The 19,322-nt window shown below is 37.5% G+C and overlaps 1 protein-coding gene across 6 annotated transcripts in view; it reads left to right on the top strand.

Moving 5' to 3' along the window:
- Positions 1-18,403, top strand: part of LOC113050802 (dedicator of cytokinesis protein 9-like) — a 123,954-nt gene extending 105,551 nt beyond the window's left edge. For 4 of the 6 annotated variants that reach the window (XM_026214117.1, XM_026214111.1, XM_026214113.1 and 1 more), the window contains exons 39-54: positions 130-236; positions 330-467; positions 1,032-1,214; positions 1,433-1,546; positions 1,969-2,184; positions 2,408-2,465; positions 3,122-3,228; positions 4,987-5,109; positions 5,222-5,335; positions 6,508-6,513; positions 7,220-7,366; positions 8,582-8,792; positions 10,134-10,324; positions 16,025-16,125; positions 16,219-16,357; positions 17,305-18,403. In XM_026214117.1, the coding sequence (XP_026069902.1) occupies positions 130-236; positions 330-467; positions 1,032-1,214; positions 1,433-1,546; positions 1,969-2,184; positions 2,408-2,465; positions 3,122-3,228; positions 4,987-5,109; positions 5,222-5,335; positions 6,508-6,513; positions 7,220-7,366; positions 8,582-8,792; positions 10,134-10,324; positions 16,025-16,125; positions 16,219-16,357; positions 17,305-17,430 (2,081 nt within the window). In that variant the 3' untranslated portion in view covers positions 17,431-18,403. Of the gene's footprint in view, positions 1-129; positions 237-329; positions 468-1,031; positions 1,215-1,432; positions 1,547-1,968; positions 2,185-2,407; positions 2,466-3,121; positions 3,229-4,986; positions 5,110-5,221; positions 5,336-6,507; positions 6,514-7,219; positions 7,367-8,581; positions 8,793-10,133; positions 10,325-16,024; positions 16,126-16,218; positions 16,358-17,194 lie in introns of all 6 variants that reach the window. The other 2 variants (XM_026214116.1, XM_026214115.1) reach the window with 2 other exon arrangements.
- The last annotated feature ends 919 nt before the right edge of the window (positions 18,404-19,322 follow it).

Below are 19,322 nucleotides of genomic sequence, written 5' to 3' on the forward strand. Positions count from 1 at the left end.
CAAGGCTTGAGAACCACTGATGTAGTCCGACTAGAGAGAGCAATACTCAGAGGCCAAAGCAGCTTATTTCACTTCTGTTCATTATAGTTATTAAATGATATGATCTTTCTTTTCCTCTTTCTCCTCCAGCGTATTGCCATGGTGATGCTGACACGTGTCTCCTGGAGGCTAACGTCTCAACGGAGGTGTGCTTGACTGTGCTGGACACACTCAGTGTTTTCATTATGGGCTTTAAGGTAAAGACAACAAGTGGAAGTGTGTTTTTATTAGTACAAGTCAAAGTTCAGTTCCTTCTTGGAGCACTTTCATATTAAACCTTGTATCTACAGACTCAGCTGTGTGCAGATTTGGGTCATAACCCACTGATGAAGAAGGTTTTCCAGGTGCACCTCTGTTTCCTTCAGATCCCCCAGTCAGAGACAGCACTGAAGCAGGTCTTCACCTCCCTGCGTACCTTCATTTTCAAGGTATTTTCAAGCCACCTTCACTGTTGATTCATGGGATATGACAGGAGAAAATCCTCAAAAAGACCCTTTTCAATACAAAGACATTCGGAACATACTGAGACCACAAATAATGCAAAGAAATCAGACAGTTTACAGATAGAAAAGGTTTATTTGGGAATCAAACAAGCAAAATAGTTAGCAAAGTACAATATCTTCTGATATTTTTTCTAACCAGCGCCTTAGTTCACCCAAAAATGAAAATTCTGCCATCATTTACTTACCCTTAAGTTGTTCCAACCCTTTATGAGATTCTTTCTTCTGTTGAACACAAAAATATATATATTTTGAAGAGTTTTGGTATCCAGACAGTTACTGGTAGCAATTGACTTCCACAGTAGGAAAAAAATACTGTGGAAGCAGGTGGCTATATTCATCAAAATATCAGTCAATTTATGCTTCCCGCCAATGAATTTAGTTTTGAGATCAAATAATTGGTTAATTAAATGTCCAAAATAAGTGTAGACATGATGAACACATAATTGTGTTGTTCATCCAACTCTCCATGTCTTTTTCTGTCTTTCTCAGTTTCCCTGTACATTTTTTGATGGACGGGCTGATATGTGTGCTTGCTTGTGCTATGAGATCCTGAAGTGCTGTAATTCCAAACTGAGCTCCATACGCAGTGATGCCGCCCACCTGCTCTATTTCCTCATGAAGAGCAACTTTGAGTACAACGGCAGGAAGTCCTTTGTCCGCACACACTTGCAGGCAAGAGAGGGATAAGAGGTTGAAAGGGGGTCAAATAAATGCCAGAAGTGTCCATCACATATTTTTTTAAATAATATTAAGTCATCTTGTTACCCCCTTGGAAGATTGATGAGGCCCCCTAGGGGGTCCCAGGCCTCTTGGTTGAGAACCACTGATCTAGAGAGCCCTTTTGCAATCTTTACTGGCCCTTTTTTACCTAAAAAACATTTTTTTCTCAGGTGGTGATTGCCGTGAGTCAGCTGATTGCTGATGTCATTGGGATTGGAGGGACACGGTTCCAGCAGTCACTGTCCATCATTAATAATTGTGCTAACAGTGATAAAACTGTAAAGGTAAAATTTGAAATACACTATATACAAAATACATATTATTATACTTTAGGTTGCTTGCTGAGTAAATGCTGGAATACCCTACACAACTTTTAATTTCTGAACAATTTACTAAGCATTATCACTTGCAGACTTTATCCTCTGAAATCATACAGGTAGGTGATTTTCTATGAATTTGTTCAAACCTGAGTGCCCAGAATCAAAACACTGGCCATGACTGTAACATCAGCTCCACACAGAAAACTGGGGCAAAAGTCATATAGTGTATTCTAGCCTTAAGAAAGCATATATTAAAAACATAAATGTTAAGTATGGATGTCAGAGTAACATTGAAAATTATAAATTCAAGTAAATCACCAGTTTTTCATATTCAAATCACGATTGACTTTTGGCCTATCCTGCACTCTCTCTTCCTGTTCTTCTAGCACACTGCTTTCCCCTCAGATGTGAAGGACCTGACCAAGCGGATCCGCACTGTACTGATGGCCACTGAGCAGATGAAGGAACATGAAAAAGACCCAGAGATGCTGGTGGACCTTCAGTACAGCCTGGCCAAATCCTACACCAGCACCCCTGAGCTGCGCAAAACCTGGCTGGATAGTATGGCCAAAATCCATGTGAAGAATGGAGATCTGTCTGAGGCAAGCTGGCCATATTATGCTAACTAATAAATTAAGGGGTCCTTAAAACTAAAACTTAATTAACTGAATTATGTTAAACTCATCCTGTTACTCATATTTGTAACTTTTTTCACTCAGTATTTGAGTTTAACTATTTATTCAGCATCAGTTTGTCTTGTATAGTAAAACAATGGTGGATAACATAACATCAATGACTTCATCAAGGGCTTTTTTTTTTCTATAGGCAGCAATGTGTTACGTGCATGTGGCAGCTCTTGTGGCTGAGTACCTGAAGAGGAAAGGTGAGGAGTCCACTAGGAGGCACAGTAAATATAGTTTGCAATGTAGTTTGGTGTCAGAAATGAACTTTTTCTTTAGATCAATAAGCAAAATATGCCCCCTAGAGTGGATATGTGCATTATTGAACACGGTTTGTGATCTATTTATGTAAATTACTTTACATTTTGAACAAATATGGCTTGTAAAAGCAAGCATTAAATACAGAAGTAACAATGCATGAGATACAGTTCATCATATATGAATAAGTTTGGTCAATGTAATAAATCTTTAAAAAAATTGTATTGAGATGAAAGTTGATTTAACATTTTCTTTCCATGCTTGAATGCACGCACACACAGAGACAGAGACAGATTTATAAAGCCATCTGGTTCAAGGTTCATCTGTATTTTGCAATCTGGTGTTCTTTGTGAATTTCTTTTATAGGAGGTAATCTCTATTTGTGATAAGAGCAATATTAATGCAGGGTCAAGAAAATGAACACATGTATGCACAAAAACATATTCATTTTATGCTGTGTTAACATTATTTACAGGGGAGATCTTGAGATGTGATGTTTCCCTTCATACCAGTGTCCAAATGCCTGATTTAAAAAAAACGGTTTTGCAGTTTATTGAATCTGCTTTCACCTGTTCTGCTTACTATTCCTTCTCCTTGGCAGGAATGTTCCGGCAGGGCTGCTCAGCATTTTGTGTGATCACACCCAACATTGATGAGGAGGCAGCCATGATGGAGGATGTGGGCATGCAGGACGTTCACTTCAATGAGGTTCAGACCAGCTCGCTCCTGATCACATTTATATATGTAGAGGTGTTATGATTCACTCGTTTTATCGATGCATCGATTACAAACCCTGACGTGGCCAGTAATGCTAAAGTGAAGTAGTTTTACTGTTTTGTAGTTTTTCAATGGCTCTCGGCATCTTACCGACGCTATTACCTGAGCAGTCGAAAGCTGGTACTTATTGCATAGATGGAGCAGAAATGCACCTATGCACAGTTCCATTGAATGATAAATAAAACAATGTTGTTGAACCAAATGTACAAAGGAAACCACAGCATTTACGACAACCTTAAAATAAGAGTGCAAGATTTATCTGATAATCAGGTGCATGAAAGTAGTGTTCGTTGCTTTAGCAAACAGACATCGAGGGGCGTTTTCTTTCAGAGTCATCACTTGCTGATAGAGAGGAAAATTTAAATACTATAGCATTTCATTTTATAAAAATAAGATGAATACGTTTTCACCCTGAAAGAGAAGTGATCTCGCGTTTATAGAACTTGAGACGTGCCAGACTATATCTGCAGCTAATCTGAATAAAAATCTGAATGAACTGAAACAATAAACACAATATATAAATAACATTTATAAATGATGCAGTGCTAATTGACATATCATTTATTACAGTACAGAAACTATACATTTTATTTTCTACCTTATTCTGTGCCGAAAATTTAATTGTTTGTATGATATAAAACAATCATAAAATTGACATTATGAAAATAATTATTGATTATTGTCCAGCTATTTAGTTTTCTTATAGCAAATTCAATGTAATAGATAAGAATATAATTCCTTGTAAAAAATATCTATAATTGTAATAATACATAAAATTATTTTACATTTCTGTCACTTCTGAAATGATGGCTACGCCCCTAGTTGTTTGAGCTATGCGCAAAATGTTAACCTATACATAATATTTTAAAGCTATTTTTTAAAATCTTGGCTTGCATAAATATTTACATATGCCATGTCATACAAAAGCACCATTACACTATCATCCAACAATGGACAAAAGTGTTTCTTCTTTTCTTTCTCTTACCTATGGTTTTCTATCCATAAAGGCTGCTGTGTAATTTGCCCCCTAACTAAGCATTTAAAGAATTTAGGGGAAGCATTTAAATAATCCTGTGAATGCACTTAAAGAATACAAAATCGAATCAAATTGAATTGAATTGAACTGGACCATTCTAAATTTGCAAAAAACTTTCTTGAATCGAATCAAAAACTTATAAATCGTGAATCGAATCGAAAAGCTGTCTACCCAAAGATTTACAGCCCTAATATATAGCCACAAACATTGATCACAGCCTCTTAATCCTGCCACTCTTTTATATAATGACTCTGCATCAGCACTGGAATGAATTCAAAACTCTCTTTTATAACATCAGTAATAATCCATGGTAGAAAATGTTCTAAGATTTCTTATCTAATCAGTACCAATTGCCCCTTTCCAGTGGGTGTGTTAGTAAAGGAAGTCCAGATAATGAGATAATGAATACCAGTAATCAGTTTGCATGTTTAATGAACTCTTTGTGTAACATTTACATGTTGTTCAGTGCTTACACTTGTGATAATAGATCATCTCTGCTGTTGGACTTTGTCCAGTTAGAACAGCAGTTTTGTCTGTAGCACAGCTTGTTGAGAGAGTGGTGATAAGTTTGCTGTACCTGGATTAATGCATTAATGTTGAAATGCAGTATTGCACATTAATCTATGTAAATACATATGCATGTATATCTGCAGGAGGTGCTGATGGAGTTGTTGGAAGCTTGTGCTGATGGTTTATGGAAAGCTGAGCGTTATGAACTTATTTCAGATATCTACAAACTCATAATTCCAATTTATGAACAACGCAGAGACTTTGAGGTGCACACACATACGTTTTATGTGTCATTGGAAATTCAGCATTTACATTTGTCAGAAATACAGTATGTACAACATTTGTACAGTATGAATGTATTTTTGTGCTTTTGTCTAGAAACTGGCCCACCTGTATGACACATTACATCGGGCTTACACTAAAGTAATGGAAGTGATGCATTCTGGAAAGAGGCTTCTAGGGACCTTCTTCAGAGTGGCATTTTTTGGCCAGGTGAGACAATGAGGTGGTGCAGTGGTTTCAACTAGTCTAGCTAACACAGACAGTTTGACTGAGGATTGAGCAACAAAATAACTGTATTTTATTTGAAAGAGGTAAAATCATGAGGTATCAAGCTGAGAAAAGGTTTTGTGTATTATGAAAACATACTTTGATTTTATTGTTCAAAACCTATGGGACCATCTATTGAAATGGAGCTGCAAAACTATTGGATGTCTGTAGAAAAAAAATCTAAACGCCACAAAATGGTATAATGAAGAATGCTTATTTGTTTATCAGTAAACTTGCCCTGAAACAGTCTTCTTTGTGCACACCAAAAGTGAATTGTATGATTTGCTTAAGCAGATTACATATGCAAAGAGGCCAATAGACGAGAATTCGCACTGGGCAATGCGATTACCGTGTACACGCAATATTTTTCTCAATCAAGTTGCAAAATTTCAACTAGAGCGGAAAATTTGCATAATGCTGTCGCAATCACATTTGTCTGGACTCTTTGTGTTTCCATCAGTTCATAAAGACAGTTACTGTTTCATTCAATTCATTCAATTGATTCGTTTGAACAGCTGAATCATTTAGGAACAGTAACTGTCTTTATGAACTGACGGAATCACAAAGAGTCCAGACAAATGTGACAGCATTATGCAAATTTACCGCTCGAGTTGAAATTTAGCAATTTATTGGATTTATTAAATATTACCTATTTGCCTTCATCTTCATCTTTGTGTGTCTTTATACAACGACCCATGTGACAGACAGCCAATCAGCAAAGAGGTTATTGACACGTCCAGTTGTTTCAGAATATGCAGGAGAGCACACATAATGTTTTTCACATAACGTTTTAAGTGACAATAAACATCCCGCGAGTAATGCAGTGCAAATATTTGCTTTGTTTTTGGTGTTAACTCAAGATAGGTGTTATAGAGAAGGTGAAAAATGGTAACCAAAGAACTAATTTTGAATGTTTTAGACAGAAAATAAACACACATTAAAATTACAATTGTATAATTAAAATGTATGATGTGACCTCTTTAATACTGGAGAGGAGACGTTCCCGTATGCATGATAATATTCTCTGCATGATAGCCAAAGTCTTGTTTAAAGCATATGTAAAGCATTGTGGGTCTCGGTTAATCAATCTTTTCTGCTCTCTTTTCTTTCCTAAGGCTGCGGTAAGTGTTGTTGTGAGCTGTCTGTGTGTGTTTGTGCTTTCTTACTCATTCTCAGGCAAGTTTTGTTTTGACCATAATAGTCTCACTAAACAACTGCTTGTTTGTCTGCTTGCATAATGCCTTTGGATTAGAAAGAGCCTTTTTCCATGAGCTGCTAGCATCCTACATGAATCTTTAAATGCATAAATCCTCTCATCTGTACATCCTGTCATTTCTTTGATATAGACAGCACTCTGACTCTTTGTTTACTGTGGAAGCCATTTTTGAATGGGTTTGGACCATAAAAAATGAGCTAGCCAACACTTAGAGAGCTCTTTCGCTATACGCTGTGCACATTAACCTCACAGAAACCATGAGATTTTATGGTTTGAGCTGTTTCAACAAAAACACAGTGAAAGCTTTGTGTGCTGCTTAAGTGCTGATGTCACAAAAGTGTCTATGTTGGACTACAGAGAATAAAATATATCACTGATTAAATATAGATAAACATGAATTCTATGATTTGCAGGAGACAAGATATTGATAGTCTGAGCTCTGCCATGGTGTGTTAAGTTTACTTTGAAATCCTGAATATGTTTGAGGTTTTTAAGACAATTTAAATATCAAACTTGAAACTTGAAACCAGATTTTGTTGGCTGTACATTAACAACACTAACAGTGTATTAATATTTCACACAACTTGTGATTGAAATGTTGTTTATTTCAGGGTTTCTTTGAAGATGAGGATGGAAAGGAATATATCTATAAAGAACCAAAATTCACTCCACTCTCAGAGATTTCCCAGCGTCTCCTCAAACTTTACTCAGACAAATTTGGCCAAGAGAATGTCAAAATGATCCAGGACTCTGGAAGGGTGAGAAAATGCACACTCATATTTCATCAGTATTCTATGACTAGGTAAAAAGCTCAGACAATCATGTATAATCTGAACACACGTGCACAGATTACACTTGCACACATGTACACTTTAAATTTGATGTTTATAAGACTTAAAATGATTTACCCCAAAATAAAAAAGTGGTCATCATTTAGTCAACTTCTAGATGTTTTAAAACTTCTTAATTTTGAGAAATTTTTAGAAATCTCATACAATTGAAGTCAGTTGGCTCAAATGTTGTTTGGATCCCAAAATTCTTTGCCATTTGAATGCCAAAGAATGAATGTATTTTTATATATATATATATATATATATATATATATATATATAGAGAGAGAGAGAGAGAGAGAGAGAATCGCTTTAAAAATGAAGGATACACTTTGAATTGCTTACATTGTCAAGTTGTTATCACCCAATTAAAAAGAAAAATGCAACAAGTTGTTCAGTACAGTTGTGTTGTATCCATCCATGCAGAAAAGTTCTTAAAAACTATAGCAAAATATTACATATTTGAGAGTCAGTTGTCTTTAAAAATTTGAAAATCCCTCATCTTATGTACATTTCTATGACAAATGCTTATGTCATAGAGAGCAAAGTGCTTGTTGACAATAGCACCATGTGATGTGACGAATGCTCATCACGCAAACACTCATCAGAAAAAAATGCATGAAATACAACATATGGAATATATTAATAACAACAAGTTAAACAACTTCATAAATTTTGTATTGAACAAACTCATCATGACATTACAAGACAACAGTGTTTAATTTCAGTGTAAATGAAACCGGCAACCAATCAGATTATGTTAGCATATTAAGTACTTATGCACTTTAGCATGTAAGGAAATATTGGTGTATGTTTATTTGCACTAAAAATGAATACAGGTCACCTGCTATGCTTGTTGGAGTATATCTTAAATAGTATAATAGAAAAGCTGTATCATGATTATCTACTTGATCCTAGAATAAGTTTTACAGTGCATACACAAACACACACACACATACACTTACAAGAAGAGTAATACACCATAGATGCGATCAGTTTTGACAATAGACCTCCTGATATGTGGATTTTCCAGTCACACCTTGACCCCAGTGCACTTACAGACAAGAATTCTGTTTATTCATGTTTTATCAGCATTTTACTGGTCTCCTCCCACTGTTGTATATCACATCTCATCTGTCTCAGGTGAACCCTAAAGATCTGGAGGCAAAGTTTGCCTACATCCAGGTGACACACGTGACACCGTATCTAGAGGAAAAGGAGCTGGAAGAGAGGAAAACTGACTTTGAGAGAAGCCACAACATTCGCCGTTTTGTGTTTGAGACGCCATTCACAGAGTCAGGAAAGAGGCACGGCGGGGTCGAGGAACAGTGTAAACGAAGGACGGTGCTCACCAGTGAGTGATCACTATCACTATCACAGTTACTGTTGTGAATACAAAGAATACATATAAAAAAGAAGTGAATGTGTAGATTTCTGTTTTTAGACCACAAAACCTCATTTACAATAAAACCTTCATGTCTCTGCTTTTTTGCCATCTGGCCGAACGGTTCTGATCATGTTGAGAAATAGTTCCAGCTGCGTTTCCATTTTAGCCATGCTAATAAATCATATGTAGTGGTATGATGATGGTTTTCTAGTTCCGTAGTACAGTAATAGCAAGTAGAGTACATCTGAAAAAGAAACTGCAACCAGATCAGCAAGAATTAACATGGTTTAGCAAAGAGTTGAATGTTTTATTAGGCATGCAAGCCTGATAATATATTTTCATAATTAATTTTAAAAAACACTTTTTAAAATTGGAATCTGGAATTTTTTTTCTCCAAATTTGATTTGAAAGCTCTTTGAGCCACGATACTGTATGTATTCATTATTTTCAGATGTGTGTGTGTGTGTGTGTGTGTGTGTATATTTATATTCAGGATTCACATAATAATGTTATATTATATATATATATATATATATATATATATTATTATTAAAATGTAAAACAACATATAAATATATATATATATATATATATATATATATATATATATATATATATATATATATTTCTTTGAAACTGTCAGTAATCCAGCCTTCAGTGTCACATGATACTTCAGAATGTTTTTTGGTGCTTATATTAGCAATTAAATCTCAGTAGTGATGAATAGCTTTATTCTTTACTATAATTTTTTGTTAATTTCTTTTTCAAAAATAATCTTTTAATAAAATAATCACTGGTTTATCATGTTCATTACATAAATGCACTTCTAGACACGGAAATATGATTTAATAAGCATATATCCTTGGCCTCTATATGGCATAATACATTTATTTACCCAGCTATTCTTTGATCACTAATCTTTAATGATCACATTTAAGTGAGTACTTCCTGTATTAACACTGTACACCCTGATCTTTTCAAGTTAAGTGTTGTTTAGTGTTATATAAGCAACCAGGAAATTTCAAAGTTGAACAGTGATCTTCATCGTCTGATAAACTTTCAGATCAGATCTGGCCACTGAGGCAGAATGACCTTCTTAGAGTGTGTTCTAAATAAACCACTTTTCACAGTTTCGAGGTGTGCAATCTGCACGGAATATAAATCCTGATTACTTCACAGACATGGGTATATTTCAGCTGGGACCTTAATGTGTTTGTTCTTCTTTTGCCCCTCCTTCTCGAAACGTAGTACTGAATTCACTTAATGTCTACAGTATGTGCTCTTTCTTTTCCAATTCCTCTGTTTCAGCTACACACTGTTTCCCATATGTAAAGAAGCGCATAGCAGTGATGTATCAGCACCACACAGACCTTAGTCCCATCGAGGTGGCCATAGATGAGATGAGCGGGAAGGTGGCAGAACTCAGAGCCCTCTGTGCAACCAGTGAAGTTGACATGATCCGCCTGCAACTTAAGCTGCAGGGAAGCATTAGTGTACAGGTGTGTTGTGTGTGTGTGTGTGTGTGTGTGTGTGTGAGACACACATATAAACACTTCATTGTTCTGTTACAAAAGCAACTTAACCAACATTTTATGCATCATGATGTAGAGCCCTTTACAAAAAACAAGCAATGTTAATAAAAAAGTTATTCTGTGTTTAGGTTTTTTTTCAGGCAAAGCAACATCTTATTTAATCCCAGAATGCACTCCAATGAGCTTAATGAAAAATTACATTGATATTGACATACAAGATCTGTTTAAAAAAAAAAAAAAAAAAAAAGTAATTGTATTCAGTACTTAAAATTATCAATAGAAAAGTTTATTTTGATCAAAATGTTCCATTATAATATTTATTTCTATATTTCTATATGCTTTGTATGTTTATAAAATCTTATATAATGTAATATTTTAAGGTTGCAGTTAATTAAAGGATAAAATAAAACAAATCAAGTGGCAGGAATACTGATCCATGGTGACATTTTATTTTTACCAGGAAAACGTCCTATTATTTATCAGATTTTCTAGAGCTACTTAAAAACTTGCAATACATTCAAATGTTTGGGGTCTGTAAGATTTTCTTTTCTTTTTGAAAGAATGCCCTATATTCAGCATGGATAAGAGTAAAGACACTCGTGATTTAATTTTAAAAAGTTTCTTTTGAAGCGATTGTTTATTTATTCTTCAATTAATCAAAGAATCCGGAGATAAAATGTATCATGGTTTCAACAAAAAAAATTATTGTTAATACAAAATTTATGGACACCAAATCAGTGTATTGGTGTCACGGTTTACGCTGCCAGAAGAAACACGGAGCAGAGGATAAGTGAAATAAGGCTTTTAATATATCCAACAAATGGAGCACGGAGGTAGACACACGTAAATAGCCAGTAAGCATCAAGTAGCGAGTGAGTTAGTTGGTAGCAAGTAGCAAGTAGCCCCGACGAAACTGAACGGAAAGGAAAAGGTTTAAGTACAAAGGATAATAGGGAAACACAGGTGGATGGAATCACTAAATTAACAGGGACATGGAACACAAGAGGAATAGAATAGACACACCTGGGAACTAATCAAACCAAACACGGAAGACAGAAACTGGGTCACAGGGGTAAAAACACACTAAATGAGTCCAGGTATGTGACAGTACTCCCCCCTCCCAGTAGGTGCGTCCTCGCACCGTAGAAACAACCAAGGGAGGCGTGTGTGGGAACTTGGGAGGAGGTTCCGGTGGAGGACAGACTCCCAGGAGGGGGCCAGCAGACAGGGACCACGGAGGAAGGAGGCAGGGAGGAGACGGAGGGAGGAGCCAGGAGCAGGAGGAGCCAGATGGCCCACCAGAGACCAGCCAGGACGGAGATCCAAGGTGGAGTCGACGGCGGGAGGAGCCATGGTGAAGGAGGGGGTCGACGACACCAGGGGGCCGACAGATGGAGCAGCACAGCCCAAGATGGAGCAGCACAGCCGCAGAGCCAGGGTGACGTCGAGGATCCGGAGGGCCTAGGTGGAGCAGAAGGCTCAGGCGACCAAGGCGGAGGCGGGGTCCTGGCAGACCGCTGTGGAGCCGGAGTGACCGAGGATGGAGGTGGAACCGGAGGGAAGGAGGAGCCTGACAGAGCCGGAGGGATGGAGTGACGAGGTGGAACCAGAGGAGTGGAGTCCCGAGGCGGCGGATGGTCGACGACTGACCAATGTGGAGCCGGAGGGACAAGGGAGCCCAGTGGAGCAGGTGGGATGACAGGCCACGTTGGAGACGAGGGAGCTAAGAGCCAAGGCGGAGCCGCTGGGTCGAAGGACCAAGGAGGAGTCCAGGGCTCGGAGGCTGGAGGCGGAAACAGGGCCTTAACGCGCCAAGGCGGAGCTGGAGACTGGCAGTCCAGCGGCGAACCATCGCACCCCGATGGCGCGGACTGAGGGTGAGCTGCGGGACTGACTGGCACCAGCAGGGATGACGAGGAACTGGCTGGTCTAGGAGGAGGAGAGAGGAGAAGGATGGGAGGAAGGACAGGAGGATCAGGGCTGGACAGAACCAGCGAAAGTGGAGCAGAGGGACCAGCAGGTCCTGGAGGAGGTGGGAGAGGGAGGCCGGGAGGGAACACCGGAGATACAGAAGATTCAGAGCTGGGCGGAACCAGCAGACACACAGAAGATTCAGAGCTGGGCGGAACCAGCGGAGACACAGAAGATTCAGGGCTGGGCGGAACCAGCGGAGAGACAGAAGATTCAGGGCTGGGCGGAACCAGCGGAGAAACAGAAAATTCAGGGCTGGGCAGAACCAGCGGAGAAACAAAATTCAGAGCTGGGCGGAACCAGCGGAGAAACAGAAAACTCAGGGCTGGGCGGAACCAGCGGAAATGGAGCAGAGGAAATGACTGGAGGAGGTAGGAGTGGAAGACTGAGAGGGTATACAGGGGAGTCAGGGCTGGACGGAACCAGCGGAGAAACAGGAATATTAGGGATTACCTCCATAGACCAGTCCATCAGATCCAGAACTTGCTCCATATGACCTTCAGAGACTGCATACAGCTCACCCTCAGTCGCAGGAGTGTGGGCAGGGCTTTCCTCCACGCCCTCAATCTCCACGAGGAGTCCCACGATGCACGGTGTTGCCGGCTCACACACCTGGTCAGTCGCGCTCTCGAGATCCGGCTCCCTGTCGGTGAATGGCTCGGGCTCTGCAGCGGGCTCTGGCTCCGTGTGGCGGGATGGTGGCTGGCTGGTCTCTGGGTCGGGAGTGGGACTGGCGAGATCCTCTATGGGGCAGACGGTGAAAGGTGAGCCATTTCTCGCCAGAGTCCACTACACGAATGCGGCGAAATCCTCCCCAGGACCATCTTCGGGCGTCAACGCTCTGCACTTGGAGTTCAGGCTGGTGTTGTAGAAGGTGCAGAGCGCGTCGTCCGGGTAGCTGGTGGAATTAGCTAATAGAAGAAACCGTATGGTATGGTCCTCGAGAGAACGTCCTTCCTGCTTCAGCAGGAGGATGAGGAATTCGGGGCGATAGAGGGGATCCATAGAAACTACGAAAAGAAAAGACTGTGAAAAAATGAAAGCAAAACGGAGGGAAAAACACGCAGTTTTATACTTTCATTTTTTAGGTCGGGTCTTCTGTCACGGTTTACGCTGCCAGAAGAAACACGGAGCAGAGGATAATTGAAATAAGGATTTTAATATAGCCAACAAATGGAGCACGGAGGTAGACACACGTAAATAGCCAGTAAGCATCAAGTAGCAAGTGAGTTAGTTGGTAGCAAGTAGACCCGACGAAACTGAACTGAAAGGAAAAGGTTTAAGTACAAAGGATAATAGGGAAACACAGGTGGATGGAATCACTAAATTAACAGGGACATGGAACACAAGAGGAATAGAATAGACACACCTGGGAACTAATCAAACCAAACACGGAAGACAGAAACTGGGTCACAGGGGCAAAAACACACTAAATGAGTCCAGGTATGTGACAATTGGACTGATTTCCTAAGGATCATGTGACACTGAAGACTGGAGTAATGGCTGCTGAAAATTAAACTTAAAAATTAAACAATAAATTACATTTTAAAATATATTCAAATTAGTTCTGTCGAATGTTTAATCACCATTAATCTTATCCAAAATAAAAGTTTTTGTTTACATACATACTGTATTTATTATGTATATATAAATACTAGGGGTGTAACGATACGCGTATTCGTATTGAACCATTCGTTGGTTCGTTGGAATAATTAATTATATTTGGAAAATAAATAAAAAAATTTGAAATATAATGAGATGCGTTCAACAAGGTAGTCCAATAACCCAAACGACGTAACAGGCAACGCCCCTGACACCCCCGAAGAAGAAAAAAACACCAATGTATATGCTTATGTTAGTCTACTCAGTCAGGCGCTCGCTCACTCAGTACGCCCTGAGTGAGCGAGCAGTTCATGCACGGTACGCGGTGGCCAAAGCGTTTAACAGACCAGAAATAGAAGATCCTCCAATAACCAACAGGTCTGGTGTTTGGGTGCACTTTACCAATCGATCGGGGCATCCAAACAAGCACGGAAATCAAAATGGACTAGTACTGTACTTTTTCGGAATTTCCTGAGCAGTACGATACAATTAACAGGCCTGCACATTATTAGATAGAAGAACTGTTATAAATAGAACGTATGTACGGGCAGTTTTGAAAACTCCACCTACTTTGCTCTTTGCATAGTGCAGCGCAAATCGCGTTGTATCTAAAGGGCAACGCTTAGCCCAGGGTCCCGCGCCGCGCATACCGCGTCCTGTGTGAAAGACCCTTTAGCCATTTTGCAACGAGCCTTCAGCGCGTACTGAGTGAGCGAGCGCCTATAGTGGAAAACGCAGGTTTTAAGAACATGCTTAATGTAATTGAGCCCCGTTAGCTTACAATATTCCGTCACAAGCCCATTTTAGCCAGACCGTAATTCCTGCTTTGTTCCAAAAAATATAAGCCCTATAGAGAACCAATTGAATAAAAACACACTCAATATAAAGAGTTATAGAGTTCCATATAAAAGTTACATCTCTGTATTTGTTCATAACTACTACAACAATATAACATTTTCATTTTTTTTTTTATAAGGAGCTGTCGTTGTTCAATGTAAAAAAAAAAAACCAAAAAACATACTTTGTTAGTTTTAATAAATAAAACATTTTTTAAAAATCAAGGAAATTTATTTGCCAATTTTTTCTTTTTGCTGTATCTAAAACGTACCGAACCGTACCGAACCGAACCGTGACACCAGTGAATCGTATCGAACCGAACCGTGAATTTTGTGAACCGTTACACCCCTAATAAATACACAAACATACATGTATATTTATAAAAAAATATATATATATAATATATATATATATATATATATATATATATATAATATATATATATATATATATATATATATATATATATATATATATATATATATATATATATATATATATATATATAGATATATATATATATATAGATATATATATAGATATATATATAGATATATATATAGATATATATATATATATATATATATATTTACGATCTATAAATGTAATTGTTTTATACATAAACAAAACATTTAAAAATATATATACATGCATGTATGTGTATTTATATATACATAAAAATACACCATACACATGCATATATTACAGTATGTAAACAAAAACATTTATTTTGGATGTGATTAATAAAGATTAACAGTTTGACAGCCCTTATTCAAATAGAAATCATCTATTTTGAATTGTAATAATACTTCACAATATAACTATTTTTACTTTATTCTTGTACTTGTATTCTTTTTGACCCCAAACTTTGAAACGATACTATATAATTGTAAAAAACTATACTTACATATACTATACTTAAAAATAGTGATTCTATAGATTAATAATACAACCACTTGATGACATCTAACAATAAAATCACTGTCAATAGAGAGCAGACAATAAAGTGCCTCACTAGGTATTGAAACAAAGCAATTCCATTGAATCACACACACAATCACGCCAAGTTTGACATGTTTAAATTTCAATTAAGATGTTATTTAGTTTCTTTCTTCCTTGTATTTTACATTTTTAAGACTTTTAAAGCCATTTCACTCTCACAAGAGCAACAAACCTTCCCCCCAAATACACTTTTGCCATTACATCACACAAAATGATTGTAAATCACTTTTTTTCCCTAAAATACTTTCTCTTCAGGTCAATGCTGGGCCACTTGCATATGCCAGAGCTTTCCTTGATGATGCCTTCGCCAAAAAATACCCAGATAACAAAGTCAAACAGCTTAAAGAGGTCTTCAGGTACTTAAAACACCATTTGAAATGCTTTCCAAAATCTCTTCACCTGCGCCTGCTTTCTTATTCTGTGTGTGTATATGGTGTTTGTGTATGCAGGCAGTTTGTTGAGGCATGTGGACAGGCTCTAGCTGTGAATGAAAGGCTGATTAAGGAGGACCAACAGGAATATCATGATGAGATGAAAGCCAGTTACAAGGATCTGGCCAGAGAGCTTTCACACATCATGCATGAACAGGTAAGCATACACAGCGGCACATCGTGTTTCCTTATGCCAGGAGAAACATACTGAGTCTATTTTGGCAAAAGATTGGAATAATTAACATTTTAATGCCTTTATAAGTCGTCTCTCACAGGCTGCATTTACTGAATTAAAAAATATAGTCCATTTGAGTGTATTTTAAAATGTAATTTATTCCTGTGATGACAAAGCTACATTTTCACTCGCATGATCCTTCAGAAATAGTCCTAATATCCTGATTTAGTGCTGAATTATTAATAATAGTTCTTATTATTACCAATGTTGAAAAGTTTTTCCTGCCTAATATTTCATCTTTTGTGGAAACTGTTTTTCAGGTTTCTTTGACAGTTCACCAACAATCGATTTTTTTTTTTTTTTTTTTTTTTGGTAACATTACAAATGTCTTTATTTTTATTCTATATTATTTTTTATTTGTTTTTTTAATGGAAAAAAATAGTAATGTGTCATGGTTTCCATAAAAATATTAAGCAACAAAAACAATTTTCATCGATTAAAATAAAAAATGCTTCTTGAGCACCAAATCAGTTTATGAGAATAAAGAAGAATAAATTACATTTTAAAATACATTCAAATAATAATAATACACTGTTACTTTAAACTGCAATATTTCACAATATTACTGTTTTTAATATTTTTATCAAATAAATGCAGCCTTGGTAAGCATTAGAGACTTCTTTCAAAAACATGCAAAAATTGTAATTCAAATGGTTTGGCCGCTAGTGTATATACACTTGTAGGTGTTTGGTTCAAGTTTGTTTCATGTTTAATATTCATCATTCTCATTCTCTCTTTCTGTTGTGCTGGCCTCTGTAGATCGGATGGTAATAATGCATACAATTTATCATACATTAAAAACAATAAAGTACAATTTAAGAGTCAGTTTGATCTGTTCTTTCTCACTCTGTACTCCTCCTCTTCATCAGATCTCCGCTGTGGAAGGCAGAACCAAGAGCTCTCTTTCAGATTCGCTACATATTTTCAATGTCATCAGTGGCATGCCCAGCAGCACCACCCTGCATGGCATGCCTAGCTCCGCCTCCACCGTGTGACTCTCACCCCTGGCCTTAAACCTCTGACCCTGCCCGAGCCAGAGAGACGGCAGGCAGCCTGAAACGCATCAAAAGCGAAAGAATAAGTAAAAAATGGAATTTCATTGTCCGACACTCCTGAATGAATCACTCATCAATCAGCATCCAGGACTCTGGGATAGAGAAGGTGTGTCCAGTCTTTGGAATGTCCAGATACTATTCCCATGTGACTTATGTAATTTAAAGAGGGAACGTTTGTTCTTCTCTCATCAACTCCCTGTTCACAGCGCTTTTATTTCCTTGATAGCCAGAACAACTTGAAAAATCTGCCTTTTTACTTTCACATTTCTCAATTGTAATGCAATTGTATTCCCCAATTTGCTGCTCTGTGCTGATAGAGAAGCTGTGACATCACTTCCTGTGTCTGAGACAGCTGCTGTCCATTGAGTAGTACTGAAGCGAATATAACTGTGCTTTAGTGTTGCAGGAAGTTTGAGATTTACTGTACAAAATACCCATGATCACCTGAGCCACCCACGCTTTCATTTCTATAATTTTTTTCCCCTCGTTTTTGTTTTGTTTTGTTTTGTTGTTTTTTGTTTCTAAGCCAAGAAACAATTAGCCGTTTCTTTTTTAGCGGAGTGCAATAATTCTCTTTCTTTGTCCTGTTTTGGTTCCTGAAGATCTCTTGCCAAAGTGAGAAGGCTAGATGTGAAATATAAATATATATGGACAAAAGAGATAAACACAAGGATTTTTATAACCATTTAGGTTTGTTTAAATGTAAATTGTTTTATATCGGGGGTTAGATATGGGGGGTATTTTTATTTAATAGAATCTGTTATGGAAAGATATTAATGTCCCTAAAATCTCTGACATCTCTGAAATCTTACATCAGTTTTCATGTTGTTTTGTTCTTATCAGTTCCTTCCCCTTAAACATACTTTATCTCTACTATTGTGAACAAGATCCTTATAAATTTCTGTGAAATCTGATTTAGTTTTCTTGTCTATATAATATTTATGGTCTTTTAAATGTATAATCTATGGCCTACCATACTTTTTTCAAATTACACCAGATTATGAGGCCTTTAGCCCGATTGCAAAGACGTACCGCCCATCAATTATTCTCTCTTATCTGATTGCTGCCACTTTTAAAGCACCCTATACATACCCTTTATATGGTAGAAGAAATAGACCATATTGAAGCAGTATCAGTTCAATTTTGTTTTTAAAGTGCGTTCTGAATGAAACCTGCTGACTTGCTCTTGATCGACACACACACTTGCTCTCGCCGTTCTGCCCCTGCCCCCCTCCACCACTGCACTGTCGCTATTGTATCGCAGAAACATCTCTGTTTGGATGAGGGCAGTTTGTTTACCTCTCTCGTCCAATGAATTACACCTCTACTAACTTCAAGTCCATGTTATCTTCAGCTTTTCATCCTAAGTAAGCCATTTTAACATTGTATAAAAGTTGATGATGTGCTCTGTGAAAGTGTTACTCACATACCTTGGACTTCACAGTCAGTAAATCTTATAATGTGTGTGTGTGTGTGTATGTACAGTATGTATATATATATATATATATATATATATATGTATATATATATATATATATATATATTGTGTCATGGGGTTGTACCAGGGAAATAAATTGCATTATCAGGGTTATTTAGGAGAGTCATATGATGCGTTGGCAATGTTTTGAAGTGCCAGCATTATCTAGCATATCTAATCAACATTCTTTCAGACAGCAGTTTCAGCTCCATGAGTTAATTATTTATTATATTAATTCAGCCTCCATCTACCATTCAACATAATTCATATTTAAAGATTTTGTAGGATTTTATCTACCCTACCAGAAAACTGTACTTAAGTGACTTGAAATAGTTTTTGAAGACTTTCAAGGACA

Source organism: Carassius auratus, chromosome 31 (genome assembly GCF_003368295.1).
Source record: "Carassius auratus strain Wakin chromosome 31, ASM336829v1, whole genome shotgun sequence".
Classification (NCBI taxonomy): domain Eukaryota; kingdom Metazoa; phylum Chordata; class Actinopteri; order Cypriniformes; family Cyprinidae; genus Carassius; species Carassius auratus.